General features: G+C 32.4%; 1 protein-coding gene across 1 annotated transcript; it reads left to right on the top strand.

Moving 5' to 3' along the window:
- The first annotated feature begins 228 nt into the window (after window positions 1-228).
- Window positions 229-21,627, top strand: LOC127700031 (inter-alpha-trypsin inhibitor heavy chain H3-like). The gene is made up of 12 exons (XM_052203477.1): window positions 229-392; window positions 2,983-3,140; window positions 4,964-5,074; window positions 6,170-6,417; window positions 7,592-7,758; window positions 10,347-10,632; window positions 12,568-13,253; window positions 13,532-13,622; window positions 15,128-15,289; window positions 16,758-16,871; window positions 18,731-19,096; window positions 19,696-21,627. The coding sequence occupies exons 1-12, from the start codon at window positions 330-332 to the stop codon at window positions 19,932-19,934; spliced, it is 2,691 nt and encodes an 896-aa protein (XP_052059437.1). The 5' UTR covers window positions 229-329; the 3' UTR covers window positions 19,935-21,627.
- The last annotated feature ends 4,912 nt before the right edge of the window (window positions 21,628-26,539 follow it).

The raw sequence follows: 26,539 nt of genomic DNA, 5'->3' as shown, positions 1-26,539 counted from the left end.
AGCGTATTGGTTTATTCAACGTCTTTCAAAAAAAACAACAAAAAATGTAAAAACTATTATTATCTGCATTACACAAGTTTGAATTATAAGCTATGTTGAGAATACGTCTATAGGACAGCTAAATATCATTGTAATGAAATATATCTTCATTCCTATTAACAGTTACAGGTATATGAAGTATACGTACACACGACTGCGTAATCAGAAGTAGGGAAATATCTCCTTACATCTTACATCATTTGTATTCAATCTTAAACATGTTAAAGACTTGAGATACAAAAAGATGTTTTTGTGAATCGTAATTAATCTACAGCATCTCATGCAACAACATGGATGCAAGATTTACATGTTTAGTTTTTCTGTTCTTTACAATTGTAAATTCCAAAAGTAAGGTAAGTTTTCAATTTTGTTGTTTTCATTATAATATATCATTTATGTATGTCTTTGGATAAGTATAATGGTAAAATTTTTTTAAAAAAACATTTATATGCAGAAATATGTAGATGTAAAGAATAAACATGACTGTCTTTTACTAGAAAGAGAGGTCACACTTTTTAAATTTTCTCATAACAGGAGCGGATCCAGCCATTTGAAAATGGGGGTTCCAACCCCGGAACACCATGAAACGTGCACATGATAATAATATTAATAAAAAAAACATCGAAAAAAAGGAGTTCCTATCCCCAGAACAACCCCACCCCCTTGATCCGCCGATGGATACGTTACTAAGTACAACACGAAGATAAGAAACACGGAAGGAATATCAAGCATATTTCATAATGAGACATCATTTAAGGTCATAAACGTTGACTTTTTTAATGACCAAGCATGCGATATAAAAATAGGATATGTTGTATGAGTGTTTGCTAATCAAGACTTCGGCACTGGCATGAAAATACAGAAATTGTGTTATTAAAATTTGCTGCTAAAATGTTTTAGAAATTGTTTTAAATTGAGGAATATATCTCCCCCATTGAAAGCTCTGATTCCTTACCCGTCTTTGGCTATAATTTTAGTCGTTTTTGGTTTACAAGCTCTTTACCTTTTTAGTAAGATAGGTACATTTAATGTGATTATAGTCGGTCAGTGCTTCATTTTTAACTACACGTATGTAGATAGTTAATTGTTTAATGTATATAATTGAGCTTTACAAGGAAATCGTCCCCTCGCTTCTCGGGAATTTCGCCTTTATTCATGTTTTAATTACGTTACCTTTGATGGTTTAGAGATTTCTAGTTAGGTCCTTACTATATGATTTATGTTAACTTGAGTATATACTAGGAATAAGCCAAAATGTTTTAGAACGCCAAATGCACTACTAAAAAAAGATGTAATACTGTGAAGTTTAATAAAATTTATTTGTAAGTATTGAAAATGTGACATAATTTCAGGCGAAATGGTCCCTACCTGAAAGTTAAAAAATGATAATTTATTTTGGAAACCTAAATCAAGTATTTTCAATATTTCCACGCAGAATGCCATTAATCGAATAGTACCGCCTGCATTAAACCTGCTTAACAACACATGTATTGAAAGGAAAAAAATCTTCTTGATGACCTATTAGAACATCAATTCATTCACATAAAATGTGAGTTCTTTTTTCCTTTTTTAGTTTGAAAAGTGGAATGAATCATTTTTCATGTCTCTATATATTTCCCAATTATATATAAATATGAATCAACACTATGCACTTGACATCTTTATTAACAGTACATATATTGTATCAAGTGGCAAGGAGTTATTATAATTCCGATATACAAGCTGATAATAACTCTTGGCCAGATTTGTTCAAGTCTCTACTAAACCTACTTCATTTTAATCCTGTTGAAGTTAATAAGAAGTATTTAAAAATTGAGAGACATACCTTTCATAAGACGATAACATTTTTAATTTGATGATTTCACCACACAACTGTTTTTCAATGGGCAGATGCAGCGTGATCATACTTTATTTTAAATCTAGATGTGTTCCTTTGGTTTTCTATATGTTTGTTTTGTTTCTTTATTTTGTGCAGAGATTGTAGGGCACGTTATGACAGCATTTGTTAAATTATCTTGTCCAATATAACCTATAATTGTTGATTGTTCCCTGCAATATCGACATATGACAGAAAACCTTGCCAGGTGGTCTTACATTTGTAGTCGGGTGCACGTGTGATTTTCTGTTCAATTTTCCAGGCCTCACTTTGACTTTGAGATGAAAACAGCAATACAAACCTTATTTCTTTGCATTGGTATTTGTCAAGCACATTCATGATCTTGTACATTTAGTTCGATAGTTTTATCGAGTCGGCTTTATTATTTGATTACATCGAAATATACCAGATACAATTTTTTTGTCTTAAGCCCTAATAACATACAAAAGCCTTAAATATTGAAATCCACAAAATTTATAAATTCTTCATGATATAACGTTTATTAGTTTGCTATGTTATCAATAATATTCTCAACAAAGCAACTTTAATTGCTCAGGAGTTATGCTTAAGGTATCGAACTTACTTAAACTCCAATAAGAACCTCTCGTTCTAAACATTGAATTATTATATAAATGATGACCAGTATTTTTCAGATACAATTTAAGTCAAACACACAATAAATTTGTTACCACTCATTCTCTTCCTACATGTATAGACCTTAATTGTAATGAATTGCACATGAATTTAAATAAAAATGGACAAAGGTGGATTAATCAAAAAGACAGTAGCCAATCAAAACAATGACACTAGAAAACATTTTTTTTTTTTGCTTTTTGTACAACTCTCAGATGGATAGTCTTGTAATATTTTCCTCTAAATATGCATGCAATATTTGCCATTGTCACGAAAACAAACAAAACCAACTCTTTAAATATTTATTAAGTGAAAACTTATTTTTGTCTCCATGTTTAAACTATACTTCTATATAAGATGAAAATAATCAATTAAGTGATAATTGTTTTAGGTACTAGTATTCGGCTATTCAACTTATACTTTGTTAATTTCAGAACCTAGAAATCACTTCTCTTCATGTTCAATCTGATATCAGATACAGGTTTGCCACAACGCTTGTTACCAGTACTGTCGCAAATACCGATAACAAGTCGGTAGAGGCTAAGTTCGATGTCACTCTTCCTGATGCAGCATTCATCACCGAGTTTGTCATGTAAGTTACAAAAAACGTAAACATAAAAATGAAAATATGGCTGTGTTCCATTTATCTCGTCTAAAACAAAAACAGTTTTCTATTTTTTTTTTGAAAGAGAAAGCATTAAGTTTCAGTATTATTTGTATGTGTATATGGCTCTCATTAACTCATTAACTGAAAGCCCCTATTTCCTTCTATTATTCTCAGACAAGTCTTTAGTCCTAATTTGCTTTTTTGTGTTAAAACCACAATCTCCCCGCTTTTAAGAGTCGATCCAATTTTCCACATGTCCGTAAAATCAAAATGTAATTTAGTGCTAACCATTGTTGAAGCCTTTTTTATATTACATTTTACATGTTTTCTAGATTTTTACATATTGAAGGACAAACCTTCGTTAGAATATTTAACAAATTTGTAACTGAACGAGAAAACATAGATTTGACTACTATAAATTGTTGGTATTGATTAAAAACGTCCCTTCAATTTCGATAAATATTCGAAAATAGCCGAAATTGTTCAATATTGAAGAATATAACATTCTTTAGGTTCATTGTATCAATAACTAGGTTACACATTCATTACAGTATGCATATAATGTGACCGTTCCAAGTCAGGATCCTGTAATTCAGTTGATGTCGTTTGTTGCTGTATATCACATTTGTTTTTCGTTCATTGTTTTGTTCTTAAATCAGGCAGTTAGTTTTCTTGTTTGCATTGTTTTACACTTGTCATTCGGGGCCTTTTATAGCTGACTATGCGGTATTGGTTCTGCTCATTGTCGAGTGCCGTATGCTGACCTATAGTTGTTAACTTCTATGTCAGTTGGTCTCTTGTGCAGAGTTGACTCATTGGAAATCATACCACATCTTCTCATTTTTATATATAAAGATTTTATACTGAATATTTTTGTAAAGACAGACGTACTTTTTGGATAGGGTATCAGTGTGAAATGAATTCAGGGAAGATGGGTCCACCTTTTTATAAATTGATATATAAAATGACAAAAATTTTAGAAACAGGAAAAGGCGTGCGATCTTCTGGTATAATATGACTGATAGATTCGAATGTTTATTTCGGGCGCTCTGGTTTCCTTCACCAATGAGACCTGTTGTGAGTCCGCCATTTTCAGACTAATATTGTTCATTTAAGATTATATTTACTTTTCTAATTGATATCATTCAATATAAAGATGAAAATGAAATTAAGAATGGAAACGGGGAATGTGTCCAAGAGACAACAACCCGACCAAAGAGCAAAAAAAAAAAAAAAAAACAAAAAAAAATCAGCCCAGGGCCACCAATGGGTCTTCAACACAGCGAGAAAATCCCGCAACCGAAGCCGGGCTTCAGCTGGTCCCTAAACAAACATGTGCACTAGTTAACGTATACAATTAAACGATGTCAGTTGACATTTCTCTGTTCTATCTTTGGTACTAAAGTTTAAATAGTATGATCGCGTTAGTAACAACAGAAAAGGTAACTGTTTTAATGTAAAAATTATTGAGAATTAAGATGTCTAGGGCTATAAGTATTCAAATGTAAACATAATATGTATGAGTGTGTTTCAAAACATAGACGCAGCGTTTACGTGACTTAAAGACAAAGAACGACGACAGAAGCCCCGATTCTTGGATTTCATGTCATGCATTAATGCACAATGTTCTTAGCAAATAATTTTGTATGTGTCGTCATATTTTATTATAAAATGTATAAGTATGCTCAGGTATATTCAGATTATTTTTGTTCAAGTGTAATGTTATATGGGAGAAAACTTAATAAGTTGTCAAAAGTTGTGTCCGATCCATTTAATTGTGGCTAATAATTTGATCATTAAATAAACAGGAAGATCGATGGTAAACTATATCCAGGAGTAATCAATGAGAAGGAGAAAGCAAAGAAAAAGTACGAAACAGCAAAGAAAAAGGGACAAACAGCCGGAATCGTTTCACAAAAGTACGTACACAACTAGGCATTATTAGAAATATAATGATTTCTTAAAGACAAACAAATCTTTCATTTGAAATAATTATTTGTTTTGTGAATTTAAAAACAAACCTTAAACTTTATTGTCCACAAGTGTAGGTGGACTTGACTCTTATTGTTAATGACTTGTATGTGTTTTAGATAATTCAAACGTATCGATTTGATGGTTATTGACGAAACAAGCGTTGCGCGTATTTAGATAGATGTTGGTATTAGAATTCCATCAAAATGTTAACGGAGATTTTCAAACAAACTTAACAAAATAGTTTTTTATAAAATTGATCAGGATTTAATGTTGCAATTTTATTGCATCCTAACACAATACGAACACAATCGAGTAGTGCAGTCAGGATGTGTAAGTGTTAGGAAGGGGATTATCTATTTCTGCACACGTCAACAATTCATTCTGAAGATACTATGCACAGTCTATAAATTTCACCTAGTATGTTCTCATTATTCAGGTTTTTTTTTTTGCAATATGCACGGAACATTCTTTTAGAATTCTTTTAGAATCCCTTGAACATTTTGGTTACAGCGAGTTCGATTTCTGTGGATTCACGTTGTCCGTCGGATACCAATTTTTGTAAAGTTTACATGATCTTCTTTGAAATGTCCCTTTGTGTTTCTTGGCATTCTTTTTCAGACACGAAATCCAATACTAGAGCAAAGTTTCGGTATTCTAATTACACAGTAATATATTGATAGAACGTTCTATGGCCAATACAGTTCAAGCACATTCAGGGCCAGCACATATCAACAATTTCTCTTATAATTAATGTCTACAGAGATAGTAGACTGATTTAAGAACGGGAAACATTTCCATGCCATTATTAAAATAAGGATATGTTGGGTTTCGGCCATCAAATAGACCCCTCGTAGAGTTGTAAAGGTTATGCAGCGTACAGAAAGAGTGACACTTTTGTTTAAGGGATATTTGGCCCAATTTGATTAATTCTTAATGATTGTCATACATATGTAAGCCTCAAATCTAGATTGCATTGATCACCCTTTAACATTGCTAACAGCCTTTGTTTCTATTTTACTAACACTGAGCTATCGTTACAGGCCTAGGCATACCAACCGGTTTAGTGTTGATGTTAACATTGCAGCCGAGAGTACAGTAACATTCAACCTGACTTATCAAGAATTATTGGAACGGGTATACGGGGAATATGAGCATATCATATATATTGACCCCGGACAGGTAGTAGAAGATTTCAAGATAGACGTGGTTATACACGAGTCAAGGGATATCACTAAAGTCTCTGTGCCACCAATTAGAAATGACATCATTTCTGACAATAGTATTGATGGTAAGAAAACAGCATTGGCATACATACAATGCATGACGTAAGCATGATAATATATTACTGGTTCTGATCCATCATCAAACCACATTATGCATGAAATGACACAAAAAAAAAAAAATACGTCGGAAGATACCAAAAGGAACAATCAAAACTCTAGATAAGAGACCGACAAAACCAGTGCAATACATAAAAAAAAAGTTTTGCAAAATGAACCTCACCAAAAAACGGGGTGATCTCAGGATCTCCAGAAGGTAAACAGATCCTGCTCCAAATATGGCACCCGCCGTGTTGCTCATAGTAAGTACACAATCGGTGATCAGTCTTATTTTGTGAAGTCACAATCAAATGAAAGAGGACGGAATTGTGCATACGATAATTGGAACATATCCGTGGTCAAGTATATTCCATAGTGGTCAACCAACTGTAGATGGCGTCTGTAAAACTTTCGAATGGATTAATTTATCTTTACCAATAGGAGCCAAAAGCTTCCTTGAAGAGCGAACCCTCTATCATGGAAATCATGAAATAAAAATACGAGATATAACCTCCAACAATGTAGACATTCAAAAAAATCAAAACATTATCACAAGGCCCCCACTACGAGATTTTAAAACGGAATAGAATCATAAAGTTTCACTGTACTGTTTTGATCCTGAAAATCAAAGTATGCAAGTTTGCATCGAATAAAACGTTAATGATGATTAAATGTTTCTGTAAATCAAACATTTTTTAGTACTAAAGTTCAAAACATTCGAAGAAGTCATTTCCAAAACTTTATATATTTTTGGGTTTTGTGAAGCGTCCCATCAAATATGTGACATAAGATATTTGGTATGTGGTACATCATCAAATATTATAGGATTAATATATCACTTCTTTTTTATCCTTTCTCTTCACACACACACACACAAACTGTCAAACACACACTAAAGTCAAATACATTATATAGCTACGGGCACACAGGCTGCATACAATGCTGATACGTAGCTGTAGCGTATGTTTGAAATTTGATTAGGTTTGCTTATCCATTTTTGTTTATATACAGCTATATTATAAATCATTCTGAAAAAATTGAAAAAAACAATGATAACAATTTCTAAATGTAAATGAGACAACTTAATATATAATTATGATGGTACATGCCACATGGTAAGTCATAGCGTATTTGATGTTTTAGAAGGCAAGAATGCTTTGGTGACGATTAATCGGCCAACAACAAAATCAGCGATGATTCATTATGCACCTACTACAGATGACCAAAAACAGCAATCCGACCAAGGAATATCTGGGCTCTTTGTGATTGAATATGACGTTGAAAGAAAATTTGATGGCGGAGAGGTTTTGGTAAGATTAGCATAAAAGCGTGACAATGACATGTTTCAGAAATTATTACATTCTAGTTTTACTATAACGTTGTTATTTTGATAAAACCTCCTATGAAATTATAGAAAAATACGGATTGGGGAGTGGAAAATAAGAAAAATAAAATCAGATCTTATATTTTTATGCTGATTTTATCGTTCTATTAATAAAACTTAAAATATGAATTTCCTTATGAAGGGAAATGCTATGAGCTAGATATAATTTGCAGTTGTTGCAACACATCGGCAGATCTTTATGAATATACATACATAATAGCTGTATGTTAAAAAGCATCCCTTAGTTATTTTCAAAATTAGCAACTAGTAAAATAAACTCATCTAAGATACCAGCTTTTATAATTTTGTACCTCAGACGCAATTTTTGTCTACAAAAGACTCATAAGTGACGCTCGAATCCAAACATTTAAAGGCCAAATAAAGCATAAAGTTGAGATGCATTAAGGACCTGAAATTTCAGAAGGTTTTGCCAAATACAGCTAAGGTAGTAATCTGTTCCTTAGCTAGGAAACTCTTAGTATTTCGAACATTTCAAAGTTTTTCAAACAGTTGATTTATAAATATGATAATATCAATGATAATTCATGTTAACATGAAACTACTGACTACTAGGGTGGTGATATCCTTGGTGAGGAAACACCCACCAGCAGCAGAATCGACTCAGTGGTTATAAAAAAAAACTATAAATGATTCTTATACACTTAGATACTTTTTACGATATTAATCACTTTCAGAAGGTATAAACATTTAATATGATGCCCGTGCCAAAACAAAACATGTTTCTGGAATGACTTATCATCGAGTGGGCTCGAGACTACCAGTGAGGAGAGCCAACACATAAAGTATTAGAATGTTTACAAACCTAATACAAACGTTGAAGAGCTGTTAAAACCAAAAAGGTTAAAAGTTAAAGCCAAACTCGGAGAAGAAATCAGAGCTAAACACGAGGGAGATTCCTTCCTTTCTTTTGAATTATTTCCTTTTAAAGAAAATTTTACAACAGCATATTTAAAGTGAACCATATCCATATTTTCATATCATTATTGCAAAATCGTATGTTTTAATACTGTGTGTATTGTTCTTTACCACTGTAAAGAAAACATATAATACATATGCCATGCACACAATTGGCGTTCCTGTAAAAAAGGCAAAATAGGGTCGGACATTCAACCTCAAGAGCAAGTATGTGCATGAGCTAAGTTCAAATTGCACACCCCATGCGTAAATTCATAATACAACTTTATTATCATGTATATTTGAACACTTTCATATTATATTAACGAGTATTACATTGGTTGCAATGACTTATCGTGATTTCCCAGTGAAATAAAACCCGATAATTCCAGATGTGACATAAACTCGGTTATCATATACTTAGAGTAAATAACATATAATTTTTACAGTATGATAATAGCATTAAATTTACGTGGATTCCATATTTTCCGAAATGGTGCTTAGCGGGCAGGTACGAAAAATGTATCAACTGCTTACGGCTTTTATCACATTCCTTTCCGTAACGTTATCGCATGGAATTCCATCGTTACTCGGCAAATTCCGGAAAATACACCCCAAAGGTACGTTTTCAGTGAAAAACATAACAAAGTAGGGTACACAACAAATATAAGGAAACAGGAAAATACATGATGTAAAATGCAAAACAAATGATACAATAAATGCATTTTTCAAAGTTTACAGCATAATTCAGCAAGTTACTTTACGAATGTTGACTTTTCCAATCAGTGTTCATTATGTTTTGTTGATTTTTTTTTATCGTCAATATAAGAATATGTTATACTGTTGTTTTTCTTCTCTGTTGAGGCATATGATAGAAAGATTTCATATCGGATGTATTACATTTGGGATACGTCGTCCATAAACTTTTCACTCTTTAAACTTCAACTTGAGAACCACTTAAAAGGATCAATATATTAAACTGTTATTTTTCTCCCTTGTTGAAGCATATGATAAAAAAACAAATGTCATTTTTCATATGAGATGTATTATCAGCCCTCGAGCCTTCGGCTCTTGAGCTGATATTGAACCTTGGGCTGATAATACATTTGATATGAAAAATGCCATGTAATAATCTGATATTATTTCACTCCTCTGACGTCATACAACAATAGGTGTTGTCAAGACGTTGCCGATGACGCTGCATAAAAACAAATTGTGAATGCATAGTAAAAGATAAAGTTCCGTACATTTTCTACTTTAAATCCATTAAAAAGCCCATTGTCAATGTAATAAAAAGAATAACTAATCAAAGAATTCAAATATCGAAGCATATTCAACTCCTGACCAAAAAACACTGATAATTTACGCATGCGCTACGCGCATTCGGGAATTAATGTGTTGTTTGGTCATTCGTTGAATATTTTTCTATATTTGAATACTTCGATTAGTTATTCTATAATTCACTGCATACGTTTCACCACTGATACATAGTAAATGTACAATTAAACTTATCGCCAGATATCATTTTTATTATATAATTATTAGCACTTTTGTTGCAGGTATTAATGTGAATACTTATCATTATTATTATCATTTTAGGTTGTCGATGGATACTTTGTCCACTTCTTTGCACCGTCTGGTATGAAACCGATTCCTAAAGACATTCTGTTCATTCTTGACGTAAGTGGCTCAATGTTGGGAGTGAAAATCCAACAACAACGTGACGCCATGGATAAGATTTTGCAAGACTTAAACGAAGATGACAGATTCAATATTATGGAATTCAGTTCAAATTCTAAACTTTGGCAGAAGTCTCTGGTTTTTGTAAATAGCAACACAACACAGAATGCAAGAGAGTTTAGTCAAAAGATGAACGCAAATGGAGGTAACCTTGATTATTCGCATACTATATATATATATATAGTACTAGATTTTATTATTGTATATAGCTGCAGAAAACATGTAAATAAAGCGAGGAATTAAAAAACACTGAAGACATCTGTACCAAATTCACCTGAATTTTTAGGAATAGATAATAAAAAAATTGTGTTAATTGTCCCTATACCAAAAAACCATATTTTCCCAAATTTACAATCACTAAATTTTTGGGTCTAATTTATACAATATAAGTTATTTTCTACCCAATTTTCGATCACATATTACAACAAATAAGATGATTGTGTCTGCTGTAATAACAATAAATGAAAGGCCAAAGAAAAAACTACAAAAAGGACGAACGATGAAAACATTTTGGTTAAATACCTGATTTTGTACATATAACGAATGCAGCGGTTAAAAGTGAATATTATACATTTATTTCCCGTGCCGGAGGGAGATATGAAGATTTGTTCACCCAAGAATATTCATATTTCACGAGAGCTCTGCCCGAGGGAAATATGATTTTTCGAGGGTGAGCAAATCTTCATATCTCCCGAGGCAAAGGGAAATGAATGTTTTATTCCACTGCCTATGCTTTGTTTACTATCAATACATTAAATATTATTTTGCATACATTTGTTTTCTTATCCGCTTGTTTTTGTAAGTCAAACCGTAAACACGACTTACCCATTGATAAACAGTAAGGATCAAAATTTAATTATAAGTCTTTTTGTTTTATCGTCTGAAATAAATTTGAACATGATCATGATTTTTGCTATCGCTATTTTAAGAAAAGAATAAGAAGTTCATAACGTTATGTACATTAACCGCGCGTAACGTCGCACGAAGTAATCCCGACATTTCAGAGGGGAATATGATCCTCAGAATGGAATATGAAGATTTGTTCAATGACACGTGGGATAGTATCAACCAATCAAATATTGATTAAACTATCAATATGTTTAAACAGTGGAATAATATAGTTTCTCTGGTAACCTCAGTCATTTACCTATCAATATACAATTCATATGTCGTTAAAGACCAAACGAGTTATTAAAAGATTAAATAATAGTTAAATTTGTTAACTTTTAGACGACCACCACGACAACGTCGAGGAGGTTGACGTTGACGATGATGACGTTGACGATGATGATGATGACGACGACGACGACGACGATGACGACGACGACGACGATGATGATGATGATGATGATGATGATGATGATGATGATGATGATGATAATCCTGCGTTTTACTAGACCGACACGGTGGGACCGATTTAAAACTTGCTAGTTCACATGGTAACAGTACGCAGGAAGACATATCACCTTACCGAAACACATTATTCTGACTCTGAGTCGATTGGTCTTCGCTCCTCATACAATATGCTGCATCCCTAGCGGAAAAGCACCAAATATTAATTTTCCAGTCTTTAGTTTTACCCAACCGGGGATTGAACCCATGACTACCGTACTCTAAGCGAGTAGTTTTGATGATGATTGCTCTCATCCCCCAAAAGAGTTTTACGTCCAAAAAGTTTCCATATCTTGATGTAAGTTAGATTAACAAGTTAATAAAACGAATAAACAAAAGCACCCTTCCTTCATAGAAAAGGGTAGAAAATAAAATACTCACCCCCATACAAAAAAACATATTTTTTCGGTTTTACAACATGACAAAAGAATAGCCAAGATTACATAAACAAAAGACTACAGGTAGGCGGTTTTCTGCAATTTTGTTGTTGTCTTGTAGACGAAAAAAATGTTGAGAATACGACACAGAAGAACTACTAGGTCAGAATAAGCATGTTCTGGTCCACATCAATGCTGAATATAATTTGAAAGTACGATATACTAGTTTACTCAATAATTATTCTTCTTACGATGCGAGAAAGCTTAATAAGCGATAATTGTATTAATAAATATGATTACTTTTGGATTAGGAACAAGAGCTAATGATGCCTTGAAGAAAGGAATACAATTTCTAAATAACGTAGAACTCGAGAGTCAACGCATCAAACTGATTGTATTTCTGACTGATGGAAGAGCACGAACAAGCAGCAATACAATTCTGAAAAATGTGAAAACATATAACACAAAGGGGATAACAATGTTCAGCCTTGCATTTGGAAATAATGCTGATTACACATTCATTAAGAAGCTTGCTGTTCAGAACAAAGGCATTGCCAGAAGAATTTTTGAAGATTCAGATTCTTCTTTGCAAATAAAAGGATTTTATGATGAAATATCGTCTGCGACGTTACAAAATTTAACATTTAAATATCTTGGAAAAGACGATGAAGTTGTTGAAAATGTTACAAGGCTGAATTTTGATACGTTTTTTGATGGAAAGGAATTAATCATTGCTGGTAAAATGTCCGATGATAATGTCAATGAAGTGGATTTGGTTGTAACTGGAGACGGTTCTGATGGCCATATAGAACTGTCTCTTGATTCAGTTGTAAACAAAGGTGTTCCAGAACTGACAAAACCTAAGGACTTCCACAAAATTACAGAAAGAATATGGGCATATTTAACAATAAAACAACTGTTGGAGTCTGCAATAGAAGTTGACAATGATGAAGAAAAAACACAATTGAATCAAAGAGCTTTAGATCTTTCTCTTAAGGTATAGATTACATGAAATACATTTGCTCGTCATCTTTTTTTTGGGTTTAAAAAAAAAAATTGTTTTCAATAAATTGGATATTAGGATTTAATTACTATTAACAGCATGGTATCTTTTTTTATGTGATAATTAAACATATCTTACTTGAAATTGCTATTCCAGCACTACAGTACTATAATTTTAAATGTAATCTTTACGAGGCTTTTTAATAAATAGAAAAGAGTAAAATGGCATAGGTTACCTTAACACTACAAATTAAAAGAATTTTTTATTTACAGTATAAGTTTGTTACACCTTTGACATCCATGGTCGTTACAAAACCTGATGAAAAAGATGTCGGATCATTCGAAGAGAATGAAGATGCTCAACGTAAGAACAATTATTTTTTAACTTTCCTACAAACACACCATAATGAAACACTTTGAAGAAGATACCGCTGCTGTCATAAAAAACTATACATGAAAAAAAAAAACCAACAGCAGCACCGTGGCTAACATAAAAACGATTACAATACAAGAAACGTAATCCAAACACTGCATAGCAAAATGGTTGGGTGAACACAGGTGCTCTGGAAGGGTAAACAGTTCCTACCACTTATCGTTTTTCCTTGAACTGTTCAATATTAAATTCACACTAGCACTTGTATCACTGGCACATATACAGCTTCTTTTTACAAAAAAAAAACCTGACAAATCTGGTTTCTGCTACTGCAATAGTCGCCCCTCCATTCACGTTATTTATTTTAGAAATGAAGTAAAAATTGAATTACTTCTTAGGGAAATTTTACAATATTAATTGTTGATTAAAACAGCTTTCGTACTATTTATTTGAACATACATTGAATCTCTCTCTACATATATATAATGAACATCAGACTGAACTATAGTTATTATCAATTTATAGTTTGTTTTTCCTTTAAATTAAATTTTCTTTTGTTTTTGAGATAATTTTCACAGAAATATGGAAACTAATTTCAACTAATTTCAACGGGAGGTTTGGCATGTCACAAAACCAGGTTCAACCGACCATTTTTTTTGTTAAAATGTCCTGTACCAAGTCAGGAAAATGGCCATTGTTATATTATAGTTCGTTTCTGTGTGTGTTACATTTTAATGTTGTGTTTTTGTTAAGTCGTTGTTCTCCTCTTATATTTGATGCGTTTCCCTCAGTTTTAGTTTGTGACCCGGATTTGTTTTTATCTCTATCGATTTATGAGTTTCGAACAGCGGTATACTACTGTTGCCTTTATTTAGGTAGTAATGCAACACATTTTAGCTGATCATGAAGCTAGGAAATTATTATGAATAATGTCTTGTTTATCATAAACCATGTCTTATTTATTTCAAACCGGTTTGATGCACATTATGAACAAATGAAGAATCAGAATTAAAGCAGATAAAAAAAAAAGTAAAAAACTAGCAATAATGTAGAAAAACGCTAAATACTTAATATTAAATGGTGCACTTCCTAATTTCATATTGGAACACGGGTATTTTTTAATTTGCTGATTATTGAAGTATTAACAAGATTTTTTTCAAAGTTATGATTTCAATATCAACAAACTGATAGCCTAGATGTTTCCATGATTTATAAAACAAATTCATATTTCATAAAATGTAGTAAATTTCAAAGAAAGAGGTATAATATCTACGTTACGGCAGATTACAAATTACAATTTCAAAAAGTAAGACTAAGTATTAAACTTTTTCCATTCTAGAACAAAAATCGGTTAATTTATCAAGTTTACCTGAAATAGGTGAACAAACGACATGAATCAATGATTTAATTACTAAGAGAAAATATTTCACAAACGTCGATCCTAGAATAAAAGTATCGTTAATGAGTATGTTAATTCCTAGTTTTACTTGTTTTAGTTGCACTGTCTACTGGGTCACGTTTGACAAGTTCTCCAATACAGCACCATGGACCACGTTTGACAAGTTCTCCAACACAGCACCATGGACCATCTGGGATTGTTGCTTTTAGGCAACCTCTACAGATGTATGACCTGTCGAGAGGAAGTTACAGTGGTGGAGGTACTTTAACATACAGTAACGAAGTCTACACAGGCATTGTCAGATTAATGTTGATGCAATCTGACTAAAATACAGATTCTGTGTCCAAGCTTTGCTTACAAGGATCTGAAAACATTGCATTCTACTTTCTGTTTCTACTATCTTTCTCGATCCTCTGATTTTGTCGGACTATAACTCACCTTCAATACTTTGAAGGCTAAAATGTCATTGGCTGATGTAACATTTACCAGAACAGAAAGTAAAACGGAGTGTTGTCAGATCGTTGTAAGAAAAGCTTGAACACAAAATCTGTATTTTTATCAGATCTATATCTAGGTGAACAACTTGTATTGGGTAAGGAAACTTGGGAAAATGTTAAGCTCTTCGGTGTCCATTGATGACAATAATGTACAATGTCTTTAATGCATCCGACTCATTTGTTAAAAAATGCAACGTCATAAAAGTATTTACTTAAGGATAACATTTATTTGTGATTAAGATTATAAAATTCTGTGAAAAATATACATCACTTACATGTAAATATAACTACTCGGCATTACTACATGTAAGAGTTATAAGACACATTGCAATCCTAATATCAAGTGTCTAACTTAAAGCAATCATTATTTGTAAAGGCGACTTGAAAAATCATCATTAGTAACTGAACATAAATATAAATAGAGAAACGATCAAATGTACACTATTGCGACCTCTCGTCTGTCTTTTTATGTTTATATCTAGTTAGTTTATTTAGGATCACATGACCATCGTAGGTATTCGCGGTGTTACTTTAGATGGCGTCTAGTTCTTAAATACGCACATATTGCTGATACTTTATTAAAATTTCATGCATGATTGTTTATTGTTTCCTAGTATGGAAATTTTGTAATTTTGAAAAAAAATATTTTAGTGTGATATAAATGAAATTTAAGAGTTTGAGTCAATTAAGTGGAAATGAATTTGGCAGTTAATGCCCCTTTAAGGAGTATATCTGTCATAAATTATACCTAAACTATATATATATCTTCTTTTTTATATATACATTTGAGATCGGTTTCATGACTGTATTTTCTCGGTTTTTCTGTAGTAATTCTGACATCAAACGGTTAAAATAGTATTTTTCTGCAATGGTTATTCTGCTCTATGTTACAGATAACAAAGAAAAAAAGAAACAATAATGAAATAGAGGATGCATTTATATGATATTCAAAATCTTAGTCCAGCAAGAGCATACAACGATTTGCGTACGAGTTTTGCTTTTTTGATGCTAATACAAATGTTGCTATTGTTTACATCATATTTTTCTATTCCTCTTTAAACTCTGGAAAATTTAGTTGGAATGCCTTAAAGATGTGTTCCAATTTGTTCTAGACAAATGTTATGTTATATTGAAATTTTAAAGATTTCCTTCTAAAAAACTTCAAATATACATACTAAAATATGTTATTAAACAATAATATTTAACTATGAAATGTGTATCCTGTTTTAGCTGGCGGAGATCCACACTTTATGGTTCGCATGAAGGATCTAGAGTTACCCGTCTGTTTTAATATTAAAACAAAGAATGGTGAAATCCTCCAGTTGGTGAAAGACCCAGTGTCAGGTACTGTTTTTTTTAAATGTTTTCTTGTTTTGTAATACTCTTGAATTCATACGTCACCCCGCTAAAAAAGTTGTGCAAAAATAGTAAATGTATAGTTGGTCAATTCCAAAGAATTCGTATTCCCCTGAAAGTCAGTTAACTTATTGAAATTTTTAAGTAAAGACTATATTCATGACGAAGATAATGTAGATAGAAATTAACGTGAGATTTTACATTAAGAGATAGTTCGAAATGAAACTGACACAACATCAGTAAGGTAGAAAAAGAACCCTTGTTACTTGAAAGAAGAAGTATAACAAACAGTTATATAGCTTTTATGAATATTTCAAACAGTTATTACAGACGCACGTGCGATTTTTGTTTATTCCAGTTACACTTTTTTGATGATTTATTCAACAATAAGTACGCGTTCTTAGCATATATGAAATGTCTGCCTCTGGACGTTTATATACCAACAATTGATCAAAAACAGCAATGAAGGAGACCATATCAGTCAAAAATCTGCTTGAAATGTCATATTAAATGTAAGAATGCGATTTTTTTCAATGAAAATTCGTAATAAATAGATTTATATAAATTTTAATCTGAGAATATATTTAGTTTATATTTCATTATATTTTACCATCAAGCCTTCCAAATGTCAAATATTTAACATTTCTTAAATAAAATCGAATGTAGGCTTCGTCAACAGTTTAGTAGATATGAAAACATAACAGTTCAAGTTTTAATAAAAAAATTAACATAGAAATAAGTGGTGTGATCAGATACTCGAATGTTATGGGAAGCAGCATTTGAATTTTGTGGCAAAATATATTTGTTGATAAATCCTTGGCTCATATCTTAATATTATCTACAAGATATCACAACTAGGTTGTTTTAGCAGTCTGTGTGCAATTTTGCACCAAAAACAATGAAGTTTGAAGCTCTACTGTAAATATGTTTAACAAAATTAAAAAAAATTGAATACTGATATCTTACAGACTAATGTCTTATAAACATCTGAATAAAATTGAGAATGGAAATGGGGAATGTGTCAAAGAGACAACAACCCTACCAAAGAGCATGATACAGCCCAATGCCACCAATGGGTCTTCAATACAGCGAGAAAATCCCGCGCCCGGAGGCGGGCTAAACAAAAATGTGTACTAGTTCAGTAAAAATTGACGTCACACTATACTCCGAAACATATAAATGGACTAAAATTAAAAAAAAAAAAAACATACACGACTACATACTAAGAAGAAAGAAGAATGTTATTTGATAGATTTGAAATACTCCATGATTTTCAAAATCAAGGGGGAAAAAAGGCGGTCTTATCATACCTTCTCCTTTTATGTTCCCATAAAAACATTAATCATTTAATTAATGATATTATTAATTAATTTTTTGCGACAAGATGAAGAAAGTTATAACTTTTAATTTGATATGACATCCAGGCCATGCGGTCAAAAAACTTTCGAGCACTATTATTGTATTCAGACTCAGAAATTAACCAATTAAAAAACTGCGATTTGATGTTTCGAGCACATATTTTGTACTACGAGTACTGAGTTAAGTTTTATGACCGAGGGCATAGGTCTTTTTAAGCAACCATGTTGGTAGTTATGGTCATGATACTTTTAACAATGCTTTTGATACTCGGCATTCTTGGTAATACTATTGTGATTTATTCAAATCGCTCGGTACAATACCAATTGAATAATTATTAGTTCTCTTCTATAAAATTCAAAATTTCTGTATTTAGAACATTTTTTATTCTAAAATAGATATAGTTTCATATCTTTCATTTCTCACTCCAGTTTTAAAGCACTAACTATAACAAAACATATTACGTTTTTTTCCTTTTAATATTTCTAAAGGTGTAACTATTAATGCTGGAGTTGTGGAATCGACAGCTAGAAATGAACACGGAGACTTGAAAACATTCTTCGGTGAACTTGTTTTACGTGCGCCATCTGTGGAAATAATAGTGAAACCAAGTAGCATTTATTTCAATGGTGCATCCCTATCTTGGGATGACAAAGACGTTTTTCGAATGGAAAATGTTGCTATCATCGTCAAGTTTGTTGGTCGCCATGACAGAACTATGACAATTGACTTTGGAAATGACATCATCGTTACCATCAGACGACATATGAAACAGGATACAAAAATGGCATTGAGTTACTTGAACATCTATATAGAAAAAGAAACAGGGATATCACAGTTTGCATCAGGGGTACTTGGTGAGGAACTTTATAAAAATCATATATCAAAATGCTATTATCATATCGTAAGGCTGTATGTGGTACTAATTTATTTTCACACATACAGATATCTTTTTAATATTTTGGTATTGCCTAAGAAGGAGAGACATTTTAAATACTTAATTTTTATAAAAGAATGTACAGAAAATTATTTTATCTGCTAGGTGTCAAACGACTTCGGTAATCCCATTTTCATGTTTAAATCAAGGAGTTCCTTGACTTGGGACAGGCCCATGGTTATGTGGCGGGTTTTTATATCTCATGTGTCATGATAGTAAAGATATTTTTGTTAAATATTTCGGTATTGCCTAAAAGGAGAGACATTTTAGATATTTTATTTTTATAAAAGAATGTACAGAAAATAATCTTTTCTGCTTGGTGTCAAGAAAACGACTTTGTTAATCCCATTGTTATGTTTTAGTCAAGGAGGTGTTTGACTTAGGACAGGCCAATCTTTATATGGCGGGTTTTTATATCTCATGTGTCATGTTAATACTTGTATTGCAAAAGTGATGAGGAAAAATACTAACCTCAGCTTTAGTTGTCACATAATTTTATTGTAAAATGTGTTGTTTTAGGAGAACTTGTACACAAATCGACAAAGCTGTTCCAGATTACATTGGATGACCAGGGTAATGAACATGGTCATTTCTTGGAAGTTGGAGATGGTCATACTTATCGTTTCTACACAACTGTGGACCAAAAACAAGACGTGATTACTGGAGAGGACACAACATGTTGGTATGTACCCCAACCTATGGAAGGCCTGTTAGATGAAAATATTTCAAAGTATATCATACCTGATATGCGTGCCTGAAACCCGAGTGTTTAGAATAACTTTTTACTGGTGTCATTATTATGTGGTTTTAACGTTGTTACTGTATTGTTAGCTCAAAGTTTTATCATTTTTTTGTGCGATTGTATTATCAAACTTAGTTAATACAATATCATTTAAAAAAGTGAATAATTTTAGAATTTAAGCCAACGATTTGATTTATAATCAAAGAATTGTGATTGAACACACTGCAAGACGAACACGCAACTATATTCATATGTATAAGAACCAGGAAAGACAAATAAAAATGAATAATCATTTATTGTCAATTTTAATTAGCACATATAAAAATGTGCTGATGTAGATGTTTTCCTTTTTGAACATAGTAAAGGAGGCACCAGTAGTAGTTATAATAAAAACATAACCAATATATCATAGAGAATAGCTCTGCTACATACTTTATCATTATTTGTGGCAAAAAAAAACTTGTTAGATTTTAATAAAATATATTTATCTACAAAATAAATATCATAAAAATTGTGTAATCGGGTGATAAAACAACACGAAAATGGTAGATAGAGTACAAAGATAGAGAGAACAATTCGGATGAATTCAAACTTTCCATTTTGAATTTGCATTTTTATAGAGAGTTAAAAAATTTATGGATTATATATCTCCCAGTTGCTGATACAAAATTCTATAAAAAAGAGAGGCGAAAGCTACCAAAGGGATATTCAAACTCATAAGTCGAAAACAAACTGACAATACCATGGCAAAAAAACGATAAACGACAAATAACAGTACACAATACGCAAAATAGAAAACTAAAGACTGAGCAACACGAACCCCACCAACAACTCGGGTTGATCGCATGTACTCATAAGCTATATCAAGTGATAAGGCATTACACAACAGCGGACTTGAAATTGACTCTTATTCAACCCTAAGACACCACCATGACATTATTTTTCCTATCATGATTTTTTTGAGTGAGCGTTGACGCTAACTTCGAAAGTTGCACGATCGCTACACGATTGGTCAATCGTTCATATGGTGAAAAATTATCAAGGTACACATTCCACAATCTTCATATAGTCTACACAGTTATTAACATTTGTTGGTTGATGCTACTTTGATTTAATAAAAAAAATATATGTCCCTAATAATTTATGAGGGATCATATATTAGGGTAACTGTCGCGTTAAGCTCTCACTTTAGCAAAATGACAGTTTTTAAATTTATTTATTTTTAAATAAAACAGTCGTTCGCCATAAGTATTCGTAAACACATCAAATTTGATACCGGTCAACGTACATCTGCTCATAAATACAAAATTTAGACCAAAAACAAGACGTGATTACTGGAGAGGACACAACATGTTGGAATGTACCCCAACCTATGGTAGGCCTGTTAGATGAAAAATATTTCAAAGTATATCATACCTGATATGCGTGCCTGAAACCCGAGTGTTTAGAATAACTTTTTGCTGGTGTCATTATTATGTGGTTTTAAGGTTGTTACTGTATTGTTAGCTAAAATTTTTATCATTTTTTTGTGCGATTGTATTATCAAACTTAGTTGATACAATATCATTTAAGAAAGTGAATAATTTTAGAATTTAAGCCAACGATTTGATTTATAATCAAAGAATAGTGATTGAACACACTGCAAGACGAACACGCAACTATATTCATATGTATAAGAACCAGGAAAGACAAATAAAAATGAATAATCATTTATTGTCAATTTTAATTAGCACATATAAAAATGTGCTGATGTAGATGTTTTCCTTTTTGAACATAGTATAGGAGGCACCAGTAGTAGTTATAATAAAAACATAACCAATATATCATAGAGAATAGCTCTGCTACATACTTTATCATTATGTGTGGCAAAAAAAAAACTTGTTAGATTTTAATAAAATATATTTATCTACAAAATAAATATCATAAAAACTGTGTAATCAGGTGATAAAACAACACGAAAATGGTAGATGGAGTACAAAGATAGAGAGAACAATTCGGATGAATTCAAACTTTCCATTTTGAATTTGCATTTTTATAGAGAGTTAAAAAATTTATGGATTATATATCTCCCAGTTGCTGATACGAAATTCTATAAAAAGAGAGGCGAAAGCTACCATAGGGATATTCAAACTCATAAGTCGAAAACAAACTGACAATACCATGGCAAAAAACGATAAACGACAAATAACAGTACACAAAACGCAAAATAGAAAACTAAAGACTGAGCAACACGAACCCCACCAACAACTCGGGTTGATCGCATGTACTCATAAGCTATATCAAGTGATAAGGCATTACACAACAGCGGACTTGAAATTGACTCTTATTTAACCCTAAGACACCACCATGACATTATTTTTCCTATCATTATTTTTTTGAGTGAGCGTTGACGCTAACTTCGAAAGTTGCACGATCGCTACACGATTGGTCAATCGTTCATATGGTGAAAAATTATCAAGGTACACATTCCACAATCTTCATATAGTCTACACAGTTATTAACATTTGTTGGTTGATGCTACTTTGATTTAATAAAAAAAAATATATGTCCCTAATAATTTATGAGGGATCATATATTAGGGTAACTGTCGCGTTAAGCTCTCACTTTAGCAAAATGACAGTTTTTAAATTTATTTATTTTTAAATAAAACAGTCGTTCGCCATAAGTATTCGTAAACACATCAAATTTGATACCGGTCAACGTACATCTGCTCATAAATACAAAATTTAGAACAAAAACAAGACGTGATTACTGGAGAGGACACAACATGTTGGAATGTACCCCAACCTATGGTAGGCCTGTTAGATGAAAAATATTTCAAAGTATATCATACCTGATATGCGTGCCTGAAACCCGAGTGTTTAGAATAACTTTTTGCTGGTGTCATTATTATGTGGTTTTAAGGTTGTTACTGTATTGTTAGCTAAAATTTTTATCATTTTTTTGTGCGATTGTATTATCAAACTTAGTTGATACAATATCATTTAAGAAAGTGAATAATTTTAGAATTTAAGCCAACGATTTGATTTATAATCAAAGAATAGTGATTGAACACACTGCAAGACGAACACGCAACTATATTCATATGTATAAGAACCAGGAAAGACAAATAAAAATGAATAATCATTTATTGTCAATTTTAATTAGCACATATAAAAATGTGCTGATGTAGATGTTTTCCTTTTTGAACATAGTATAGGAGGCACCAGTAGTAGTTATAATAAAAACATAACCAATATATCATAGAGAATAGCTCTGCTACATACTTTATCATTATTTGTGGCAAAAAAAAACTTGTTAGATTTTAATAAAATATATTTATCTACAAAATAAATATCATAAAAACTGTGTAATCAGGTGATAAAACAACACGAAAATGGTAGATGGAGTACAAAGATAGAGAGAACAATTCGGATGAATTCAAACTTTCCATTTTGAATTTGCATTTTTATAGAGAGTTAAAAAATTTATGGATTATATATCTCCCAGTTGCTGATACGAAATTCTATAAAAAGAGAGGCGAAAGCTACCATAGGGATATTCAAACTCATAAGTCGAAAACAAACTGACAATACCATGGCAAAAAACGATAAACGACAAATAACAGTACACAAAACGCAAAATAGAAAACTAAAGACTGAGCAACACGAACCCCACCAACAACTCGGGTTGATCGCATGTACTCATAAGCTATATCAAGTGATAAGGCATTACACAACAGCGGACTTGAAATTGACTCTTATTTAACCCTAAGACACCACCATGGCATTACTTTTCCTATCATTATTTTCTTGAGTGAGCGTTGATGCTAACTTCGAAAGTTGCACGATCGCTACATGATTGGTCGATCGTTCATATGGTGAAAAATTATCAAGGTACACATTCCAAAATCTTCATATAGTCTACACAGTTATTAACATTTGTTGGTTGATGCTACTTTGATTTAATAAAAAAAATGATATGTCCCTAATATTTTATGAGTGATCATATATTAGGGTAACTGTCGCGTTTAGCTCTCACTTTAGCAAAATGGCAGTCTTTAAATTTGATTTTATAAATAAAACAGTCGTTCGCCATAAGTATTCATAAAAACATCAAATTGGATACCGGTCAACGTAAATCTACTCATAAATACAATTTTTTTATGAAAAAAATTACGCAGCCTTATACTTTATTATTATGTTCGTTTGTTCCTAATAACTTCTAGGATAAGTGTTATGTACGGCTTTTTAAAAAAAGTTGCAAGTTCATTTGTCCATATCTGCTGATTTTTAAATCCAGGTTTTTATTTAAAACTTACATGTATGTTCTGAGATCGTTTTTGCAGTTCCCTTTCAACCCTCACTATCAGTTTCCAACATACAAAAATGCAAGACTATAAGCTGTTCAGTTAATGCTAATATTAAACCCGCTTACCTCCGAAAATTGTTAATCAAATTGGTCCAAATGGACGTGATCGTAGTCCCGTAGTTATCACCATTTGAAAATTGACGAAGTACACTTGGCCACACGCAATTATTGTAAAGATGTCGATACATTTTATACTGTGCGTTACCTCATTATGCATTTAATCTCGCCATGCCTATGAATTTTTTTCTGTTGACCTCATATACTAGTAAACGATTTAAATCTTAATTGAGAATTTCTGCAATCCCTCAGATTGTATTTAAATTGACAATCAACAGTGGGATGGACAAGGGTCGATGCAACTCACATTTAAACTAAAAGTTATTAGTTTCAAATAAGCATAAACGATGATATTTAACTTTCTACATTTGGGGAAAAACATAAAGGATATGGTCTCTGTGTTTTGCATAACGCTGGTCAATCATTTTTATTCAAAACATGGTTGATTACAGGAGAGTTCCGAGATAGTTACTGTTTCAATGTGAAGGTTGATATATAAATGTTATATAGATGATGTTCTCTCACTAAATAATACAAAATTTGGTGACTATGTTGAACGAATCTAGACCATCGAACTAGAGATAAAGGATACTACAGATACAGTTAAGTCTGCCTCATATCTTGACTTACATCTAGAATTAAATTGACAATGAGGGTCGGTTGAAAACAAAACTTTACGACAAAAGAGATGATTTCAGCTTCCCAATTGTGAACTTTCCATTTCTATGTAGCAACATTCCAGCAGCGCCTGCATACGGAGTGTATATTTCCCAATTGATACGATATTCCCGGGCTTGTATTTCCTATCATGATTTCCTTGATAAAGGATTGCTGCTCACAAGGAAGCTATTAAACTAGGAGTTCCAAATGGTGAAGTTGAAATCACCCCTTTGTAAATTTAACGGACGCCATCACGAGTTGGTTGACCGTTATGGAATAACCGTTTCACAGATGATATCGGATATGTTTCTTATGTCGTAACTACAATACCCTTCCCTTTTCACGAATGTGATCTACCGAATTAGACTATTTACCGGATTTGTAAAAACATAAGCAACACGACGGGTGCCACATGTGGAGCAGGATCTGCTTACCCTTCCGGAGCACCTGAGATCACCCCCAGTTTTTTGTGGGGTTCGTGTTGCTTAGTCTTTAGTTTTCTATGTTGTGTCATCTGTACTATTATTTGTCTGTTTGTCTTTTTATTTTTGGCCATGGCGTTGTCAGTTTGTTTTCGATCTATGAGTTTGACTGTCCCTCTGGTATCTTTCGTCCCTCTTTTGGAAAGGTCGTATCACGTGACATCTTTCTATGCACATTGCACGATGTTTAACACAAGATAATTAAGAAAATGGAATGGTTCTAATAGATTTCCATTTAAAATATGACTCATATATCAAGGTTTGACCCTTTATCTTGTGGAAACATATGTTTAGTTAGCAAGGGTTGATATTTCATGCAGACGAAGTTGTGCAGATCCCAAAGCTGACTCTCCCTATGCATAGAGTGTGTAAAGTGAGATCATATTCAGCACCTGTAATCGGAATTAATTAATACTATAATATAATTGCAAACAACACAAATAAAAGATATCACAATATGCAAGCACAATTTACCATCTACCAACTGGAGACTAAACGTATTGGTTTATTCAAGGTCTTCCAAAACATAAAATATACAATGACTATTATAACCTGGTTTAAACAAGTATGAATGATAAGCAATGTAGAATATAAGTCTACGGGACAGGCAAGTTCTCGATTATTGCTTGTCCCACTTACCTGAAAATATTAAATTTTCATGAAGACGAATCAAATAAAATATTCACTTTTTAGTCACAGCTGTCTAAAGGATAATTATCGCCCACCTTTCCCACAACACAAATCCCTAGAGTTGCCTATGTTGCATTCATATTGTTCGGTCAGTCTGTCCGTTGTCGAACAAACAATTTCTTCACACTTCCTCGGCTACTACTGAACAGAATGACTTCATAATTTGCCAGCAGCTTGACAGTGTTATATCGTGGAGAACCAGAGGGAATCAACATCAAGACGGACATAGTCACTAGTCCGTACAACTCCCAGAAGGCATGCCATCGCCGTTACTTCTATATTCCATCCAAACCTAGAAGTAAGCGTAGTAGGATAGACTTCACAGATGGTTTTGACATCGATGGCCCCGACCTACTTCGCCATCACATACCTCACCAATACC

The sequence above is a fragment of the Mytilus californianus genome, unplaced genomic scaffold, assembly GCF_021869535.1.
Source record: "Mytilus californianus isolate M0D057914Y unplaced genomic scaffold, xbMytCali1.0.p SCAF_47, whole genome shotgun sequence".
NCBI classification, from domain to species: Eukaryota; Metazoa; Mollusca; class Bivalvia; order Mytilida; family Mytilidae; genus Mytilus; species Mytilus californianus.
This window is presented reverse-complemented; position numbering and strand designations above follow the sequence as displayed.

What these genes read in the sequence shown, in the direction of transcription:
- LOC127700031 (XM_052203477.1), top strand. Translation starts at nt 330, where the DNA reads ATGGATGCAAGATTTACATGTTTAGTTTTTCTGTTCTTTACAATTGTA. An exon ending in TTCATCACCGAGTTTGTCAT is followed by an intron (nt 3,141 to 4,963) that starts GTAAGTTACAAA and finishes TTAAATAAACAG; the next exon opens with GAAGATCGATGGTAAACTAT. An exon ending in GCCGGAATCGTTTCACAAAA is followed by an intron (nt 5,075 to 6,169) that starts GTACGTACACAA and finishes CTATCGTTACAG; the next exon opens with GCCTAGGCATACCAACCGGT.